Raw genomic sequence first — 21,764 nt, 5'->3', positions numbered from 1 at the left:
ATAGCTCTGATAACTCTTGTTCTATGGTTCAATGAGCACCTTTTTAAAACCTGAATAGAAAACATATTTTAATTAAAAACATGATTCTCTTGTATGGAAATTATTATCAGGCTAATGACTGAAAAGGAAAGAACATGTCAAGTATCATTGTTTGAAGTTTTGGAAAAACATCAGAACTCAGCATGAACAGAATCATACCTAACTGTTCAAAACCCTAATTGTAAAAGCTATTTTTAATCTTAAATGTAGTTAAGCATAGCATTTACAATCACATTTCCAAGGTAATTAAAAACACCTATTACTTTTACCATTGTTATGTTGATCGAGTTCATCAAATAGATCTACTTACACCCATTTTATTAGGACCTAGCTTAAAATGGTTAATTCTATTTGTTCTTATTTCATTGTGCACAACCAGAATGTAGCTATTCGTTTACAAAGGCTTTCTTATTTTTCTTTTTTGTTGTTTTATTTTTAAATCAAGTTTGTCTCCATTTTCAGTAGCAGTGGGAGGATACACTGCCAACTCCCAGCTAAAATCACGTCAGGGTGTTCCCGGATCTTGCACTGTGACAAGGACCCACTATGCTTCACACTACATTCCTACTTCAGTAGGAGTTTCCATAGGGTTAGCTATGGCATGCCTATTTCTAGCTTCTGTACCCAAATCCAGTTCTGCAGCATGGGTTCTGATGCACTGCGTGTAATCTTCATGGCAGTGGAACACCATGCACAGAGACAAGATTTTACCTTTTTCACTTATAATGATACCAGAGATGAAGTCTCATTGCAATGGGATGTTAATTCTCAAGTTATATGATAGTACTTAAAACAGGAAAATTTCCTGACAATTTAGATGCACAATTTGCCATAAAACTGCTCATGCTCCTACTGCAATTTGGCATATAAACTGGAAAACTGTACTTGCAAATAATGAATTGAGTAAACAGTAGAAAAAAGCAGAGATACACATCGTTTTCATTACCCCTGAAGCAAAATAACATCATCGTCATTAACTTATATTTTATTTTATTTTTTAATAAAAAAAAAACAACCTATGTGAACTCAGGCAAATGCCTGTGAGTATCATTGGATCTACCAGCAGAGTTTGTGTTAACAGATACACCTCATCTGTCACATAGATCTGACCAGAGATATATGTATCCGTTAACTAAATGAGATTAATCCCTGCACAAAGCACACAGCTGTCCTTCACGTGTATCCTACACCATTCTCCTGAAATTCTTTGAATTAAAACCATGCATTTCTACAGCTGAAGAGAGAACTTTTTACAAGAAGTTGTATTTTCTCAAATACTAAAGCTCCAACACCAGCTGCTGAGCAAGGAAAGAAGGAGAGCAAGATGTTTTCAAAACTCACTTCCCCAAATCAATTCTAATGCAGCCTAACCTCAAAGAACTTTGAGAATGCTATGAAATACTTCAGATGTTCACACACACTTTTTTTGGAATACAACAAAAAAAATAGCTCTATAGCCCTTCTTCGTAACTCTAATTAATAAAAGAGCCAACTACAGCAGAGATGTGAGCACAAACACTATCTTGGCAGCAGCAGCAGCCATTGCGGAATCTCTTGAGCACAGCAGAACTGGTAGCTGAGCCATTTCTTTAAGATCCAACACTTGCCACACTTTCTTGGCTTTTTCAGAGGAAATAGTTCAAAAATTGCTCTGGTGGCACTCACAAACACATCGCATGCACCAAAGGAACAATTTTACAATTATCCAGTGGGAAACTGACAATAAACATTTCAGCAATTCAATAGAAGCCATCAACTTACCTGCCACAGATGCAAGTGTAGGAAGTATGGCGCATGCCGCCTCGGGTGTAGCAGTAGTGCTGGAAAAGGCTGCAAAGAAAGACAGCTGGTCATTATTAATGCATTCAGCAGCACCACAAGACAGAGGAAAGCAAGTCTTGCCTCAGCACAGCTGTGCTGCTTCCAATCCTGGCTCACTACTGGGTCCCTTGCCCAGATGAGCGCTCATCTCGTGCTCCACAGCTCTGTGGTCACCTCACCCCTCATGTAAGTGCAGCACAGTGCCCCTGAACGCTGCCCCCCGTTGCAATGACACCCTGTTGGTGGAGCTCTTCAGCCTCAAAAGCATTAAAACATTTTCATCTATACTGTCAATGTCCCCTTCATGGGAGGGCAGATGTGCCCAAAGCACAATTAATATAGGATTAGGTATTTTAAGAGCTAAGCACATATCACGAATCCTTTTACTCTTTTTGAAATATGTTCTAATTACAATCCAATTCCCTTTAATACTGAATGGATTCAAAAACTCATTTGTTGTAATACTGAAATCATTTCATTAACACAGAGTGATAATGGTGCTATTCAAAGAATAGAGATGTTGTGATTTTATCCTGCAGAAACAATCCACAGAACACAATTCAAGTTCTTTGAAGGATATTAAAGCCATTACATGCTTGTAAATCCAAACTAGATTTTAAAATTACACAAAATTACAGTATTTAAAGAGAAACAAAGCAAACCATACTAACTGATCACAAAAGGACAAAAAAAGCCTACATTTAGGGAGTTAGTAGGGAGACACATTTTATGAGATTTAGTTTCTTCTCAAAACACTGTGGCTTTACAAGGCAGAAATACTGATTTTTTTACTGCCCCAGAGACCAGTAACTGCAAAGAACAGGACAAATGAAAGAGAAGCCAAGGAGGAACTGATGTAGCGAGAGCACAGCAGAAAGAGCACTGCATTTGGCTAATGAAATTAATAACTGAAGCCATCATTTGCTCTGGTGCAGTGGGTTCTTTACTAAATGGACACTTCACATGGAAGCAAAGTTATGGACGTGCTCCTCCCAGCATGCTTGCAGGCAAGGTTTATTCTACAGGACAGAGCGCTGAACAAACATTTTGCAAAACAATATTTTATACTGTTATATACGTGTAGTTATGTCTCAGGAATCAACTTTTATTGTGTTTTATAGACCCTTCCTGCTAAATTATTGGATGAAGTATTTCCTCTAGTCAGAAACTTTAAGTAACCTTCTAAAGAGCTTTAAAAATGAAATAACGAAGGTTGTAAACATCCTTCCATCATCGCTGATGCAGGGATAGCAGGGCTTCTTTTTGCATATGACAACTGATCACATATTCATGGTTGGAATTTATATGAAACTGTGCAGCACAGTAACAGCAGTCACCTTTTGCAGTACTGCCAGATTAGCAGTAAAAAGCAGTAAATAAATTAAGACAGGCTTCATATTATCCATCTGCTGCTTGAACTTTGTTTCTTTTTTCTAAAAAAGGAAATCTGATTATTTCATCAAACATTATGGACTTTCTTTCAAAAGTGAGGAGCTGCTTATGTGACTGAGCTGAAGAGAACATAACTTAGCCAGGTAATGAGTTTTCCAGTACAAGCAGTAAAACTACTCACATCGCTGTGAATTTACTTTTTCAGACTATGACTCATCAGAAACACATTCAGTTGGTTGGCAAGAAATTCAGCACTGCTATCACAGACAGCTTTGTACAGCCTGTCCAAAATAAGGGAAGGATCACATATCCTTTTGATGGTAAAAAGTTGCCAAAAAAAAGCATAGATACAGAATTACAGGAGCTGCCAGTATTTGTAGATAAAATCCTGGCTCCACTGAAGACAAAGCAGATCCTGCCACTAAACCCCCACCACACCAGGGTTTCACTTCTATATGCCAGAATAGTCTTTATCAAAGAGTGGGATGCACAGGTGAGAAGTCTGAGATAGCTGGATAGAATATCATTTAATCTGGTGCTCCATGTATACTGCAGACACTGCATCTTGACCTCTCCCTACTCTTTATGAGCAGAGGATACACGTATGCATAGGCAGCTCCACGCTGATGCCGGATGGCTCTCCATGAGCGTTTAATGCAACCAACAGATGCAAGAGTTAAGCATCTCTTTCTTTACTCTTTCATGTGTTTCAAAGCTTTTCTATCATGTCTTATGCAGTATTTCCCTGGAGGGTGTATGTATGACTTATCATGCACATACCATCTCAGTCATGTATACAGATCAGCCACTGGTGTACTTGCATGTGAGATGCTATGTTTTAAATGCATACTCACTGCTTTGAAACAACACCTCTTTTCCTTCTTTTTCTTTCTTCTTTTAAAAATAAATACAGAGATGCATTCTGGTTTTGGTGCCAAAAACATCATCTTTAACTGATCGGCAATATTTTAATAGAATTTAATTGTAACTTTAAAAAAAAAAACTCACTGTTTTTTTCCCCATTAACTGAAAGAAAACACTAACCTCCATTAACTCAAGTAAAACTCACTCCCACCCCACCTAATTCTCGTAGATTTGCTGAGGCACACATTAACATTATCCCCACTGCTCTGCCAAGTCTTGACTGCATGGGTTCTTAGTAATCAGAAGTAACAGAAAAACACATACACTTGGTATTTTTAAGAAGTACTGCATACATTCAAAGAAAACTCCAAGGTGTTTGAAAAGTCACAGCTTTGAAAGGTCCTAAAGAAACACCTGCTACGGATGGTCTGACCAGTAGTGTGAACCGCTCTGACAACAATGCCTGCATCTTAAGCTCATCTTCAGTCCAGTTCCTACAGCTGATTAATGCATTCTAACGATTCCAACCAGATCCACGCCAGGAACGCAAACTGAAACCAACAGCTTAATACCAACCATTCTCCTAGCTCAAATGGATTTGTGGAACACAGGTACTTAAGGAAAGAGGGACAGTAGCAACTAGCAATGACTTCCCTCACACTTCTTTTCAGGTCTTCCATGTCACCAAAATAAAATGTGCTCATGCACTCTGCTGAGTGGGGTTTTTAGTTCCCAGAAGTAGTAAACAAGTAATCTCTATTTTAATTCCCTTCATTTGCTCTGAGACATAACAAATATTCAGAAGACAGCCACATTTTATACTTCTCAGCTATTCACTTCCAAAACTAAGACACTCTAGATCAGAAGGCTTCAACTTCTAAATACAAATAAAATTAAATACATGTAAGCCAAGTTTCTGTGACATTACCCAACACATCCTCAGGGGCAGCTTCCCGTGACCCCTCTACCCACTTATGCATCTTCAGTAACCCAGGCTGCAGGACTTTGCAGTGGAGGAACAACTACCCACCTACCCCAAGTTTGCCTAGGCCAGGCAACCAAACACATTAAACCACCCAGGCGTTACTGCCAGATAAGGGAGCCTCTTCAGGAACACACCTGCTGCCTACTGCTTGCTCCAACTCCAGTTTTTCAGACTGTCACAGACTGCCTATCAGAACTGCCCTTGTGAAGCACACAATCCATGGAAGGGTCAAGGATACTCTTGGGTCAGTGACCCATTAAGGTGCCTGAACTGAAAATACATTTAATTTGTTTTCCCCCCACAAAGAATCACTCACTGGCTTGAGGATGTTTCAGATTCACAATAATTTCCTCAGTGCACTTTTAAGAAAGTTGCCTCCTAATAAAAAGAAATCTTTACACACTTCAAAAATAACGTTCTTTGAACAAAGCCCATGAGACTTGCCTTGAAATGCAAGCAGGTGGTTTTTGAACTATGAAACCATGAATTGAAACTACAGTAGCTTGAGAGAATTTGGCACAGCACTCAGAGGATTTTTTTTTATTATTATTTTACAAGTATAGTTGCAAGACATAGGTGAATAGCTGAGAATTGAATTACTTTTGAATTACAACATTGTGCCCTTATGCTTTTGTAGTGTTCAGGCTAACAAAACATAACACAGGCTAAAAACCAAAGCTTCTTTTTTCCCCAAAGAATTCACAAAAGATCAAATTTTCCAAAGTTGATCTATTTATAGCAGGACTCACAGCCACTGTTTCGATCATCTAGGCACGTAAGTATTTCACAAAGAAACTATAAAGCCCAAATAACATGTAATTGTTTAAGTCACAGTAAATACAATTTGGTATCTGAAATACACCAGACAGAAAGGGGAAGGCTCCCTGATCTAGGAGTAACAGCTGAGCAAGGGACACAGAAGGGAGGCAAGCTATGCTTTGTTCAGAAGCCACAAAGAGGTTCTTAAACACACAGCACTTTGTTTGTTATGCTACTTTCATAATGCTGCTCCTTTCCCATGGGCAACTACATGCTTTAAGGTTTAGTTTATCTAAGCCCAATTTCATTCAGTTCACAATACAACAGTACAGTACTGCAAAACATGTCCAAGGTTGTTTCAATACAAAAAAGTCAAAACCTCATTGTGAGAGAATAAAGGGGAGTAGAGAAGATTCCTATTCATGAACAAATGGTAGATTAAAACTTCCATCAGATCAAGCAGAATTAAACTCTGAGCAGATGAACAAAAGTTTCTCCTACATTTCAGACCTATGTCTCAAGAGACATCATTAATGACTTCATAATGGCATTATTATCATCTACGTGTTCCACATGAGCAGAAATTGCTTAGATTAGAGCTTACTCTCCAGAAACATCAGAAAAGAAAAACACTTCTTTGCACCGACCTCTTAAACTCAACTGTTGAGGCTACTGCTGCTGACAGCCTGATGGCTGGGCTGCTCTGCCATGGAGCGCAGCAGCTGAAGTGTAACATTAGCCAGAAATACTGCAAGTTGCTGTATTGGTAGGCATCTCTACTTAGTATCATCCTAATTTGTACCCTGTAAGAGGCAGAAATGCGTCATTTTTTGGAAAAAGTTGATCATTCTAAATTCTGTTCTCTTTTTTTGCTCTCTTCAACTCAGTTATTTTCACTTATTTGCAGCAAATTCCAGATAATGATAATAGGTGCTTAGAAGAGAAAAATGTTGTTTGAGTTCAGAAGGAGCAGAAGGAGCAGAATTTTAGTAAGCAAGTATGACACGAAACTAGTTGAATATTAATGCAACAGTGCAGAACATCTATTATGGAATAAGGAAAAGCTGTGTAGAAGCAGAGTAGACGTGAATGGTCTCACCTTGGTAATCAAAAATTCATGTTGGTATTTCTAAATGTGCTACTTCTCTGTACTAAGACGGATGACAAGCCAGAACTCAGGGCAGGAGCAGAGGGCAAGCCTAGCCCACATGCAGATATATTTTAATCATAAAAAAGTACACAGACCAGAAGGGATGCATTCCTTCAGGAAACAAAGCCCATGAAGGCAAAGCCATTTCACCAGTTGTCAGTGCTACCTGGAAACCAGAGACACATGAAACAGGAAGCCCATAAATAATACAAAGCCCAGCACTGTCACAAGTGTCATATATGATCTGCAGTGATTGAAGGTAAATCACAATCTCAGTTCAAGACCAGAGCACTAAAGTGCATTTTAGTATTATAATTGGGAATTATAAACTGCCTGTCTTACATAACAGATAACTGAGGAAACTATATGACATTGGTTGATATCTTTTGTCTTTTTTGGTTCAGCTACAGAGGTTTGTGATTTTACAAAAACTGGAATTGCATTCTCTCTCTCCCACGTTTTCTTTGTTGCTTTTAAATCTCACGGCCATCCCTGTATCACAAGAACTATTTCACACAAAGCAGGTTTTCCCCCATCACTTTGCAATCCTAAAAATTAAGAATAGATTTTGGGGCAGAAAACAAATAAACACCACAATAATAACATCTGTAGCATTGTGTCCCTTTCTTCCCTGCACAGAGACAAGCAGCTGCCAGAGTGCACTGCAAACACACCTCTGCAATAAATCAATCCCTTGATCTTGAACTTGCATTCGAGAAGTATTTAAAGAAAGTCTTCAATATGGCTGTTAAATTAGTACTTTCCTGAAACTCATTTAAATCTACATGGAAAATGCATCTATCACTTGTCAGAATTGATTAACCTGACTAAAAATCAGTTGACTTATGGATTCAAATATTATGACAACTATTTATATCCCTATAGTTACTGATAGAAATTAGGCTGATTAGGATATTCATAGTACAAACCTGAAAATATTTTAATATTAATTCTCAAAAACTCACGTGGTAATGATGGGCTGATGGCTGGACTAGATGAAAAGTCTTCTCCAACCTTAATGATTCAGAGTCAAGGTCTACCTGACTCTTCTTTCATACAAGCCCAACCTACAGCACTTGGCTCTTCCATATTTGCAGAGTCTGCAATGGGACTGCTATGGAGACAAGTTACTACAATGGATTTCGTAAGGGCTTTAGTGAGCTCAAGGACCACCATTACTTCTGGTTACAGAAGAAGGACAAGTGGTACAAAACTGTGCTATCAATAAGGCTTCAGATATGATTAGTTCACTTCATGCCATGAAATTAAGTTAAGCAATTGTCCCTGCAGTTAATAGAGCTAACAGACCACGAGTGCAATTCTGGAGTCCACTGCAACATCAAGTAAAACACGCTGTCTTCAGCTGCCCTTTGGCTGGGTGGTTCAGTACTGATGTCAAGGGAGATCACAGCAGTAGAGACATGTTACAAGTTGTAAAATTTATCCTCCAACTCTACGCTATCAGTGGTTTCTGCATTTTGACTCACATTCCTGCTTGCATGTCTGAAACTTCCCATCCACTACATTTAGACTGTTAACAAGGCAGCACAACCCCTTTATGCAGCACAGGGATTTTTAAATAGGTTTACAGTCCTCATCAAATACAAAAACAGATGCCCATCACCACACTGCAAAGCAATAATGGTCATTAAGAAGGATCTCTTTATTTCTTCAGCAGTTCTGAAGCATTCTTGTAGCCATGTCCATTAGAAACAATACAAAACTAAGTTCTGTGGCAGTCTAGATTTTCATACTTAATCTCATATTACAGAAAGAGAAGGCATGAAATTTTCTTAGACTCATTGCTCCATTTCTAACTCTAATAATTCTAGATCTCAACTGGCATATTTTAAATTAATTTTTTCTGCAGTTTAAACCTATTTATCAACAGCTAATTAATGAGGTCTAAATCCTTTGATGACAGAATGATTAAACTGCATTTTAACTAATCCATCTTTAATTAAAATGCTGCCAGCAAACCATTTCTGGATGTGTAAAAAGGACACATTTATAGATGCTCACTCTTTAACTATGCATTATGTAAAGCCAATAATTAGGAGAACTCATGATTTCAATTATATTTTAATTACTGTTACATATAAAACATGCTTTAATAGATGTAACGCAATACATTTTCTTTCTTCACAACCCACTAATCATTCCTATTGGGGTGACAACCAAATAAAAGGAAGTTTAATATATGTGCTAGTTCAGGAATCTTGCTTTAGCTTTGAGCCAATTCTCTATGCATTTCTTCTCTGCAGCAGAAAGGTACTCAATTATCTCCAAACCTAAAATCCAAATGACTCCCTGCAGATCCCTGCTAAAGAGCTAAAAAGAAATTAGCTGTAAGTGACCATAATAAAGATAAATACTTTATCCTTATCATTACTCATGTACGTCCACAAAATTCTTGAACTCAAAACATGACGCTACTTAAAAGCTGCTAGATAAGGAAAAAATATAAATAATGTTTGTTTCCTAAAATAAACATTAGCCACAAAATGCTCTGTGTACTGCAGGAGCCACCAGCTTCGTTTAGTTAGGAAATCCCTTTTCCTCCATCTTGGAGGGGAGGGTGGTAGATGAACATAACATGACCATGGCACCCAGCTTCTCGTCATCTGCACTAATGGAAGGCTAAGACATAAAAATGATTGGACGTAAGCTATTCTTTGCTACAGCTAATCCAGTTTTCAATGCAAATACACGGACAGTAATTTCTTTCCAAATCCTGCAGTGCAGAGATAGCTGGTCAGCAACATCCAACATCCTGTAGTAATCCAGCCTTTACCACTGCACGTTAGCATCATGAACACTTTTTGCTGAGATAACTTCATAGGCAAGAAATTAAATCTATTACATGGTTTTAAATTCTGTTTAGAAAGATTTAGGTAGGAGTAAGCCCAGCCTTAGTATTTCACTACTTTCAGTGATCCGAATTAGGCGCAAGGAAACTAATAAGCTTAAATGAGAAATGTAGTTAAGTTTCCTAATAAATTGTACTTGACAAACAACCCAAAGTACATGCTATTTTTATTGGCTCAGATTTTAAATTTAATTTTCATAAGCTCTTTTTTCAGTTTGGATTGGAAATGAAATTGCGAGGTTTAAGTTTTCTTTAAAAATATCAATTATTTAACAAATGCTGGCAGTAAGACACCTTCACATCACAGCCAGTTATGGTGAAGTCATTGTAGATAAGAATATGAAATACACAAGACAAGGTTCCGCACAATTTGATCCATATAAACCTTCTCATTTCCCTTTTTGTCCATCTCTGCATATGGAACAAAAACATTTTATGAAGCAGGCTGCACATTTATATCCTGATTAAACAGAAACAACAGGACATAATGAAGAGCACACAACTATCTCCTGAGCAGAACGTGCCTGGAAAGATATTTTGAATATTTAGTACTCAAACTTAATAGATGTTAAGGATAAACGCTGTTGTGACCACATGCTTTATCACGGTTGATCAAGAGCACTCCATACTTTATAAAAAGACTACAAAAGATGTACTCTAAAGAAAGAATACTCATCTTTGTTACTTACAGTACATAATTGCTGTTCCACCACATCACATTACCTGGCCTCCTAAAGAGGATACTGTCCTTACTGCTTCCTATGGCACCTCCCAGTAGGTGGCCATGGACATGTATACTTAATGACAGCACACACGATCATATTAAGTGAGCAATATTCAAGAAGAAATATTCTGTTTGTCAGAGAAGCGCTCAGGAAGGACAGTAGTAAGTCCAATACCAGAAATAGAACATTATTTTAGAAGATAATCAGAGATATATGGTTGAAAGCAACTGCTTGTCTTATTCACAGATTAATTCCCCTAGTTAAGTGCTAAGTGTTTGAAGATGGCACTTTGTCCAGTATGTGTTGACTTCCTTCTCTGTCTAAAAAGACCTTCCACTGGGGCAAGGACAGAACGTACAACATCCATGCTGAGTACCCCTAGCACACCACAAACATGGTAAAGGAGGGACTCTCATTTCCTCTGGAGGACTGAGCTTTAGTTCCCAGAAGGTAAACCTGTGCAACATCTCCTTGTTCTCCACACAGTGTAACACACCACACTGCTGCTTTGCTAGCAAAGGCTGAGCAACTAAATATGGAAAATTTAGTCAAACATTTCATCTAATTGACTACAGGATATTATCCACATTTTTCTTAAAATCAGTTTTCATTCCTAGACCAAGAAATTGACCCCCAAGGAGCCTACTGTAAGAGGTGTGTTTGGCTGGATCTGATTCCAGATACTGTGTGGTCAAAAGAAAGGAAAAGTTTCCTTGGCTTGTGCAGATAAATGACAGATCAGAGATGTCCTTCTCTAATCTTTCTGCCCATGTTTCAAGGGTCCTGGTTATATAAAATGAGTGAATAGCTGCCCAGAGGACCACAACATTTACCACAAATTACTTCTTTATGGAAAAATCAATTTTATAGCCTCCTGAATTTCAAACACTTGCCTCTTCAATCCCATGGAATTACTCTTTTGAGAGCCAAGTCTGAGATAGATGACTCCAAGGATCTACTCCTGGGGCAATGAAGTATCTGTTATAAAAATCCAGAGAGGACTTGTAAGTCTTTGGAAAAGACTCAGAGTAAAGAAAACATGTATCAACAGCTTAACGTTATGTAGCTAGAAACGTCCAGATTAATCTGTTGAGCATCCAGCAGTTTTCTGTCCCAGCAGACTAGAAAGCTAAATTCAAGTTGGTCTGATGTAACAGCACCAGAAAGTATTTCAAAGGACACGGGAGGACATACTCTCCTGCAAGCTGGCCTGGGACTGTCAACACACCTGCTATTCTGCTCCTGTGTGGGGAATTTTACAAAGCCGCATTCAGGAGAATAAAGCTTTAAAAACTAAAGCTCATGAGAATTTTTCACATACATACAGCCTTTAAAATAAATACTGTTACCATGTACGTATGGGGAATAAAATGAAATGCACTCAGTAAAGGTAACTCAAAAACTCTCCAGCACTTGCTGCTCTTCTCTCAGACCTACGAACAAATCGTAATACTGACTGTGGCTCCTTTGGCCCACATTGCCTATTAGAAACTGTCATTCAGATGAAAGTGAAGAGGAAGAACAGCCTCTGCAGAACTTCCAACAATTTAAGTCGTCAGGCAAGGCTCATAAGTGACATACAGGAAATTGCCTAGCTCAGTGCTCATCAGTTTCTGCACATCCCTGCTTTCATTGGAAAGAATTAACACCACGCAGAATTGAAGATGACATCAGCCAGCTATAATAGCACAACACCTTACTGCTTGTCTAAACGTTTTGAGGATGTTTCAATTACTCCACTCCTGGTGCTGCAGAGGCTCCAGAACAGTAAACAAAAGGAATCCCACTATTAGGCCAGCTGTGTGATTTTTGTATCCGTCAAAAAAAAAAAAAAGAAAAGAAAAAAAGAAAAAGCTGCATATACACTCCAGGCTTGAAACTGCTTGTGTCAAGATGTAAAACTTCATAGCAAGGTTGCATCTGCAGAAGGCAGAGTCATGCTTTTGGACCAAAACGACATCATCTGTTCTCTTTATACATATCTGTGGCCTACCAAACATGGCTCCTTCCCCTTAGGAGTGGATGAAGGCATGCGGGAAGACAGAGAAACAGGCAGTATGTGCTGGTAGCTGCTAATAACTGCATGGGCCTTTCTGTTCACCTGTTCAAGTAGCTCCAGCAGTACCCATACACTGCTTAGATCACTTTAATCTTACTGAAGTGGAACACACGCTTTTTGAAGTACAGTGTTTAAAGGATGCTCTTTTAAGCACGTACCAAAATTACTGTGCCCACAGAATTCTGCGTAAAGGCACTCTTACTTCTCGTGAAAACCTTTTTGCATCATTTTTAAGATGGAGCTGACATTATAATACTGCTTTCTACACAGACATCAAACACAAGTATTATAGACAAAGAAATAAAAAAGAAGTTAACTCGGACTAGATTTGTTCCCTGAGGTAATTAAGCCTTTGTTCTCATGCAGATTTAGAAGTCTCAGTAGTTCTTTCTGAGAGTTTCACTACACAGAGGATGTGTTGTTGTTTACAGGCTCCCATTTCTAAATTATTTCCAGATCTTGCAATCAGTATTCTGTAACTTTCATCTAAATCTTTCTTAAATTTGACCTCTCTCTTGTCTATACAAAAACGTATTTTGTACTAATAATACAAAATAATAAGCTCAGCTGACCAAATGACCCAGATCATACAACTTAACCTTCCATCATTTTAATCATAGAATGGTTTGAATTGAAAGGGACCTCAAGGATTATCTAGTTCCAACTCCTGTGCCACAGGCTGGGCTGCCAACCAGTAGATCAAGCACCAGCTCAGGCTGCCCAGTTGCCCATCCAACCTGGCCATAAACACCTTCAGGGGCAGGCCATCCACATCCTCACTGAGCAACCTTTCCCAGCACCTCACCATGCTCCCAGTAAAAACTTCCCCCGACATCTAAATCTCCTCTCCTTTAGCTTAAACCCACTCCTTCTTGTCCTATCACTGTCTATCAGTGTAAAAAATTGATTCCCCACTTGTCTCTTCTCCAGACTGAACAAGCCCATCTCCTTCAGCCTACCTGATCATCTTTGTGTGCCTCCTCTGGACACTCTCCAAAAACTCAGCATCCTTCCTGTGTCATCCTCTGATGATCTAGTAACTCTCAAAGATACACATCTATACAATTTATTGGGATCTAGGAATTATGTCTAATAAGACAAATACCAACAGCCTTAATATCAACTCCTCTGTAGCCCTAGTCATGACAAAAATGACACTTTATTAAAAAAATTACTTGATCCTGACAACTGTCAGTTAGCCAGTTTACAGCTACTTAACGTGTACCTTATTAGTATTGCATACAATTATAATGCTGTGTGATAATAAGTTAAATGCATTACCAAAGGCTAAGTATATTACAGTCACAGAGTTAAGTTTATCTACAAGATGTAATCTAATTAAAAAACTAAATCCAGGTTTCTTTAATAAAATGTCCTCCATAAAACTACATTAACTCAAATGAATTTAACACTTGACCTCCACTGCTGGAAAACTGCATTGTTATTGTTGACAGATCAGCTTCCCTCACCAGGAGCTCAACTGGGTGTCTTCCACAGCCATACTCTGAACCTACCAGTCTCCTTTTTCCCATCCCATGTAAATCAGTACTGGATGATCGACTAAAATTTACACTGCTATTTGGATCCTCTATTGCATCAAAATAGCTAGGAATCAGCAACAGTTAACAAAGAGAATTCACTTTATTTTGAATCAAATCTGTAGTTCTTCACTTTAAATACTACATCCACTGGAAAAGAAACAGAAGTGTTAAGCAAGATTTGTCTGCACCATGGATTCATATAATAAAGTTGATAATGAAACAATTTTTATATTTACCGTAAGTGTAGAATATTAAAACAATTGACAGCTAAAAAGCTCATCCTAATTCTTCATTTTTCAAATGTATTTCAAATTTTATTTTTGAAGGACTACTTATTTAACTACCCATGTCAGCTTGCTGGTAATTCCACCAAACAAATGATCTTTCCCCTCCTTCTCGAGTTCAGTTACTTTTATTTGTCTGCAAGTATCCAGTAGAAACCAGTCACATCAATAAAAATGTCAATTTTGATCTGCCTCACGAGATGCAACAGCACCAGATAGATTTTCAGTCAGAGGAAGGGTGACCAGAACAACTGTTATTAACAGCCATTAGAGAGAGTGGCAGGAGCAGCAGACAGCTCCCTGGATTTAGGCCGCATTAAGTGCATACTGTAGGCAGGCAGACCTCCTAGCACTGTAAGTACCTTCAGAACTCTATGCTGCAGTTGAACTCTCTCTGCTGTCAGAACTGGTTAGGTCACAGCACAAGAGATGCTCTGAGCAAAGTGACAAGCATTCTGCTGAACTGCTAAGTGTATATAGCTTATCATAACAAATTCAAATTACTTAATACAGGTACTTGAGCAAAGGTCTACAAGAATGAGTGAGGGAAAGGAGATTGTTTGACATAGAACTAATCAGAAAATCACTACAGGAAATAAGAATGTACAGGAACATTTTGCAACAGACAGCGCTGGCTTTTAAATCACAATTTGTGCTTGCTCCCTGTCCTACAAAATTGATCCTCATGTTTATGCCATCGTATATAAAATGGACCAGTAGTTGAAACTTTTTTTTTTTTAACTGGATAGATAATCCAGTTTCATGACAGATAAAGCACGAAGGGTACATACCCAGTTTTCACAAACCAAAGACAACGCCATTATTATTCACATCAAGAATGGAACCAAAGCAAAACTTTACAACCAAGATGTTATGCATCAGTCTCAATTTTGTTTAACAAGTACAAGCAATGGGAGCACTTTTACTCAAGTATTTCAGGCTCTTAATTACCTCTGTGAACTTCAACAGATACTATTTTATGCAGTGTCCTTCTAGGCACAGAGCTTGCACAGGACAGGAGGCCGGAGCAGCTTCTCCATCACACTGCAGAACAGCAGCTTGCATGATGAACCTGCATGGGTGCATTGCAAGGCTGCTCAGAGGATGGCAAACAGATTGCACAGGCTGCTGCCACTCATTTCTAGAGGTGGAATCTCTTCCTGCCCCTCCTGGATTATTAGACAAGCTTTTAAATCAAGATCGGCTTAGAATATTCAAGGTCATTTCAGAAAGTATCTAAAAATCCTGGAAATTTAAGCCCACATTTCCAAAATACCAAAGCACTAATTCCTAGAGCATCCAATAGGACAGAGCTGCCCTCAAAAACCTGGCCTTAAAAGTTTAAATTCTTCTGAAAAGGCACTACAGAAGTGGGACTACAGCACTTTTGAAAATTGAATCCAGTGTCTTTCCTTATATTAGCAGCAGCACTCTGATAATTTAAGCTGAAAGAAATCCAGTATACTTTCTGCTCTCTAGCCACTCTTTTCCTTCCCTGCTAGCCTGGACAATGAGAACAGATGGATCTATTTCTCTCACAGCTCCTCGTGCACCAGGTGAGCTCACAGCCGCCAGCGCTCACCCAGCTGTCCTTGAGAAAACCCTGCTCCTCCATGCTTCTTCCAGCAACTGGTTTTACCAGTCTTCACTGGAAACAATACAGCTGTGCAGGTTCATCTACTGCCATTAATGAATTAACTATTAATAAATGCTTATTTTCATGCAACAGGATGTATATGGAAGGATATAGCCTCCATAAGGCAACGTGTCACAGCAGCACCAATGTCCTGACACACTCATCACACAACAGCCCTTAGCCTCAGAGGAAAGCATGTGTTTAGGCCAAGATACAGTTCATTTACTGGGGACTCTCGAGTGCAGTGAATCCTTAAACAGGAATACCACTACAGCCCACACAAAACAAGTCATACTGTTCTTGGAAAAAGATGAAGTATAAAATATTCTACAAGCTACCTATTTTTATCAGAATAAATATAATCTATCCATAAGATCAGGCACCTCCAGCTTCTGAGTTTGCTACCTACAACTACCGAATCACTTCTCTGTGAACCTTCTTTGACTACTGAGGAGTAAACAAGCAAATAACTGTGTACAAACCCCACAAAATCTTAGCTGCTTCCCACTGTCAGAAACAAGAAGTCACTTTAGTGCTTCCCATTCCTCACTCTCTGCTCCCAAGAACCCCATTAAAATGAGGGATTTGGGTTTGTTTTTACAGCTTCTTGATTTATGCTCCACTGAACCTTTCCAGTATCTGAATTCATGTGGAATTTATAAAGATGTTTTGTAGGCTAAAGATCATGTCTATATTTTCTCCTACTAGCTACTAGGTTTAGTAATCTTGTAAGCATCTCTCTCCCATAATCCCTTCGGGCTTCTGTATCATTCAAGCAAAGCCTCTTCTTAATTCCTCACTCCAACTTAGCCGAGCATTCACTCCCTCTAATCACTCTGAAAATCAAGACCTCTGAATGTCATTACAGATTCTGTTTTCTTTATTGCCTAGATTTCTAATACAACAGATCGGCGCCACACACACCAAATCCCCACTAAATCTTTACATGCTGCCCAGGCATTTTCCTGCCATATACTGTTCCCATTTGTATTTGTTTCTCCTGAACAAGGCCACGATGTCTGCTTTTTGTCACTGCAGTAGCCATAACCATTGTGCTATAACTCAGTGACCATGGGCTGTAGGTGGCATAAGTGTTTTTTTGCAGACTAAAGGCACATGTAGCAAATCCTAGGGTGAGACTGCAGTACCATGGCAAAGGCCTTTTAATATCTCATTCAATTCCCAACGTACCTACAAATAATATAATTAGCTAACATCCAGGGACACGCTTATAAAATGCCCATGTCACCATTTCCACGGTACCGGCTTCTGCTTCCTTGTAGCAGCATGCAATTAGCAGCCATGGCTTGCCTTCTGATAGCTACTTACACAATTTCAGACAACAAGAGCAACCTTTATAATGTCACTTTTGGCATTCTTTCTCCCAGCTTTGAACAAACTAACAGGAATCAATGCTGCTCTATTTCACAGTACAAATTTAAGCTTCACAGGCTGCAATTCAGACTATCTAAACCTTGTGGGGAACATAAAAATTAATTGAGGCATCAGGAAATCTAGGTAATTCTTAATGCAATTAGTAATCCCTAGAAAGCTGCAATATATATATCAGAGATGTGGTGGACGTCCCATCCTGGGAGACATTCAAGGTCAGGCTCGACCAGGCTCTGAGCAACCCATGAGCTGTAGATGTCTCTTTTCATTGCAGGGGAGCTGGACTAGATAACCTTTACAGGCCCCTTCCAACTCAAATGATTCTATGATTCTGTGAACCCAGGACTGCTGTTAGAAGGACAAGCCTGCTCCCTCCTCTCAGATGTCACCATTCAGCTGAGAAGAGGGAAGGTGCTGGTGAGACACTGCTTCAAGTCAATGCTTTGCTCTAACAAAGAGGAAAAGCCAAGTTAACTTCTAGAAAGAGCAGGCTGAGTTGAATTTTAACCAGTGATCATAAAGGCAAGATAAATTGGTATTTTCCTCCTCATCTCTGCAGATAAGCTGCAGGTGTTTAAGATTTTGCTTAACCCTTTGCCAGCTTGCATGTAGATCAGGAGAGATAAATAAGAACCAATGGATCTTGTTGAGGAAAAAATTGGCAAAGTTCATGTGTCCTCCTCAAAACTCCAAGTGTAGGACTGGGACTGCAAGGACTGTCAGAAGCCATCAGTAAATCCAAAAGGCACTGCCACTCCAACAGCCTTCTAGAAGAAACATGTTTCATACCTGTAATTGCACCTCCTCAAACTCTCAATACCCAACACCTTGTACTCCAGCACGGTACACGTACAATTACGTTAAGCGTGCACACATACGTACATACATGCTCCATAAAACAAAGTACATATAAATAGTATTTTAATTATACATACATCAAACCTGGCTAGAGAAGCAAGATACTAAAAACAAATGTTAAAAATGCAAATGAAAACTTGAAATGATGCTTAATGCCACTCTAAGTCTAGAAAGCAAAAAAACTGTTACTTCAGCCACAGTTCTTTGCTGCATACTTGTAGAAGAGCTCTACACTCTGCTTCAAACCCAAGGTCAGCAGTTGGAAACACAATCATAATTGGGGCAGAATTCCATTACCTCTCCTGTAAAACCCATTCTGAAAAGCAGCAGCATGTAGCATGTACATCCAAAGCCATATTGAATTATATTTCTCACATTAATTTTGAATAAAATATATTCTGACTTGTGTGCTATGTTATTTAACATTTTTAGAACAATGTCTCACAAAACAGTATTTTGAGGGGTTTACTTAAGAAAATCTAATGCCTATCAACAAAACTCATTGGACAGTCACATAAGGCTATTCTTTTAAAGCAAGAGATAGCATAAAGACATCAAGGCCAACGTTTTTTGCAAGTCAAGATCAGGTCTGTATTGAAAAAAATACTTTCTTTTCCTTCTCAGTCCTTAATAGCTTTTTTTCTTTTTAAATGTATTCTCTAAGAATTTTCCTCAGCATAGACTGAAGTACAAACTCAAGCCAGCATTACCACACAGAGTCTGTAAGCATTAGCACAGGGTGCGAGGTGGAGAGGCACACTTACAGGGAGCTTGAACAGATACTCTCTTATAGCAGCACAAATCAGCAACAGCAACTTTTAGAAAGTGTTCTTATAAGCAGAATATTGGAGGAATATTACTTTCATCGAAACCATGTGCCAACTCCCTCTGCAAATAAATTGCAAACTTGTAATATTGTCAAAATTGTATCTCTTAGGAACAATAAAGAAGTTTGATTCACACACAGTTTTCTGTATTGTGAAATATTTCATATTTTGTTTCTCCTATGTAAAGCGTAAGAGGCTACGTAATTTGATTTACACTTTGGGGATCTGATACATTTATTAACTATGTAAAAGATGGAGCACAAACATTTCACTGTTTATGCACCAAGTTTCATGTAGTCCTGATAGTGAAATAATGAATGGGTAGAAGCAAGGAAGCATTGAAAACAAACAACAATGCAGAAATAGATTCATTTGTGCCTACTCTACCTTTTACATTAAAGTTAATATTCCTATGTACATTGAGAAACAAAAGCAAGGAATATAATTTTATGAATAAATCAGAATTGATGAGTTTGAAGTAGGAAATATGAAAAGCAAGTAACACTGGCTAGATTGTTACAATGAAAACCTTGCATGAGTTTGCAAATTACTACTTCTGGAAATGAACACCATATATATATATATATATATATATATGTGTGTATATATATATATATATATATATATATATATATATATATATATATGTGGTATATATATATATATGTGGTATATATATATATATATGTGGTATATATATATATATATAACATCAGCAGCCACACTGTAAAAAGTCCTCCACAGATCCTAAGTCACATCTGTGTCTTATCAGAAATCAAAATCCTGAGATGATGTGCATGTTAATAGAGCAGCAATAACAGTGACAGCACTCTGCACGCACTACAAGAATTAAACTTGTACTTCTGAACAATTCTTTTGATTTCTCACATCACTAAAACACAAGCTTCCTGGATTTTAATAGTAAGTAAATGGTTTTGTATAGTAGAATGTACTGCCGTAAAACGGGCTAAAACTTTGAGATCAGAAAAATCTACTCTTCATTATGTCCAAGTTATTACTAATGCATGCGGGTAGTAAATCCCCAGATCCCCACACAACAGCACTGCCCACTAACCAAAAACGTAATGCAGAGCATCCACAGTCACAGTATGCCCAAACTCTGAAACAGATCGATTTAAAACTGAGCAATGCCCAGAGGCAGTTATCAGCCTTTCAGGTCAAGTGTCCATCTCACATAAGTTAATGGACAATCAGTCTCAACCCAAATACTGTCTCTACAATTACAAACTGAATTTCCAAATCCAAATTCCGGTGCAGCATTCCTAAATTTTCTAAATCATACTGATTTACTTGAGTAAAAAGATACTCCTACACGTGGTTCTGAAAACACTCTGAACTATCACATCTACTTCACCAGCCAACTCTTTAATGAAAGACACACAGCAGAGATGAAAGAAGAGGAGATCAGAGCAGGAATTCGATGTACAAGAGCTGAAAGTTATGACCCTTGTTAAATTCTACCAGCTACAGCAGCCTACACATAATCTACAGTTAAGATGAAACCGAATATCCTCCAAGAGCCAGCGAGCATCTACAAAGGAATTGGGCAGTAGTTTAGATTTTGCACACTATCACTCATTTTCAGCACACATCCTTGGAATTAGAGAAGACAAGTCAGCAGACAGTTGCAACTAATTGTACAGTCCTTCCCTTTCCCTCAGAGCTTTATTTTTTTCTCTTCAAAGCTTCACAGATTGATTGCAAAGCCACCCCATGCCATAAATAAAGAAAAGGCACTACTCATTCCCTACTTCGGATTTCCTGGGCTCTTACTGTGAAGCTATTTCTCTGCTCTTTGATCTCTAAGCCACTGGCAATGTCTACAAGCACACTACTGATCATGGCAGCAGATTGGTTTTTTTCCAGCTCCCTTTTCAGCAGCTAGATGAATTTCCACTTCTCCTGGTTCCAAAGAGTACTGCTAAGTGATTCACAGCCTCAAAATAGTTGACTGGTAGAAATGAAATATATGTAGAACCATGTAGGAGTAACTCCCACTTACAAGAAAATGGAGTGCATGGTCTACATCAGTAGACCACCATGCACAGCTGTAATGGCCTGTGTTCCATCTAATGAAATAAGAGATGCAATGTTCTTTTTTTCTACTGAAAATTAAAGATCATTTAGTTATTGCTGCAACCGTCATTCCCCAGCAAGGCAAAATACATAAAAGATATGCTCTCTGCTCATCCTCATCAGCCTTTAAATTTCATCATCATGTATGAAAGATGGCATGGGAAGTTTTCTTTCTTTTTTTTGAATCTCTCAAATGCCAGTAAAGATCAAGCCTCTTCTTCACATTTTTGCTGGAGGGTATTGCTCAAACAAGCCACTTCTTTTCCCACTCCTTCCTTCAACAGACAACAGCACTCAGCCTTTCACTCGGGTTCTTGCAAGAGAAAAGCCAGTCCTGAGGCTGGTGCATTTGGGATTGTTTTTTCTCTTATGTCTCAGTGCAGTAATTACAGTGAAATAAAGATGCTCCAGCCCACCTCTGATGAGCTGCAGACAGATACTGCAATATCCCTCCTAGCATCTCAGA

General features: G+C 38.6%; 1 protein-coding gene across 2 annotated transcripts in view; it reads right to left on the bottom strand.

Annotated features, from left to right (window-relative positions):
• The window catches only part of PEPD (peptidase D), a 116,948-nt gene that overhangs the window by 51,322 nt on the left and 43,862 nt on the right, over nucleotides 1-21,764 (bottom strand). For both annotated transcript variants that reach the window (XM_052685836.1, XM_052685837.1), the window contains one exon: nucleotides 1,801-1,869. In XM_052685836.1, the coding sequence (XP_052541796.1) occupies nucleotides 1,801-1,869 (69 nt within the window). The remainder of the gene's footprint in view (nucleotides 1-1,800; nucleotides 1,870-21,764) is intronic.

Source organism: Tympanuchus pallidicinctus, unplaced genomic scaffold, assembly GCF_026119805.1.
Source record: "Tympanuchus pallidicinctus isolate F22 unplaced genomic scaffold, pur_lepc_1.0 scaffold22, whole genome shotgun sequence".
In the NCBI taxonomy this organism is placed as follows: Eukaryota; Metazoa; Chordata; class Aves; order Galliformes; family Phasianidae; genus Tympanuchus; species Tympanuchus pallidicinctus.
This window is presented reverse-complemented; position numbering and strand designations above follow the sequence as displayed.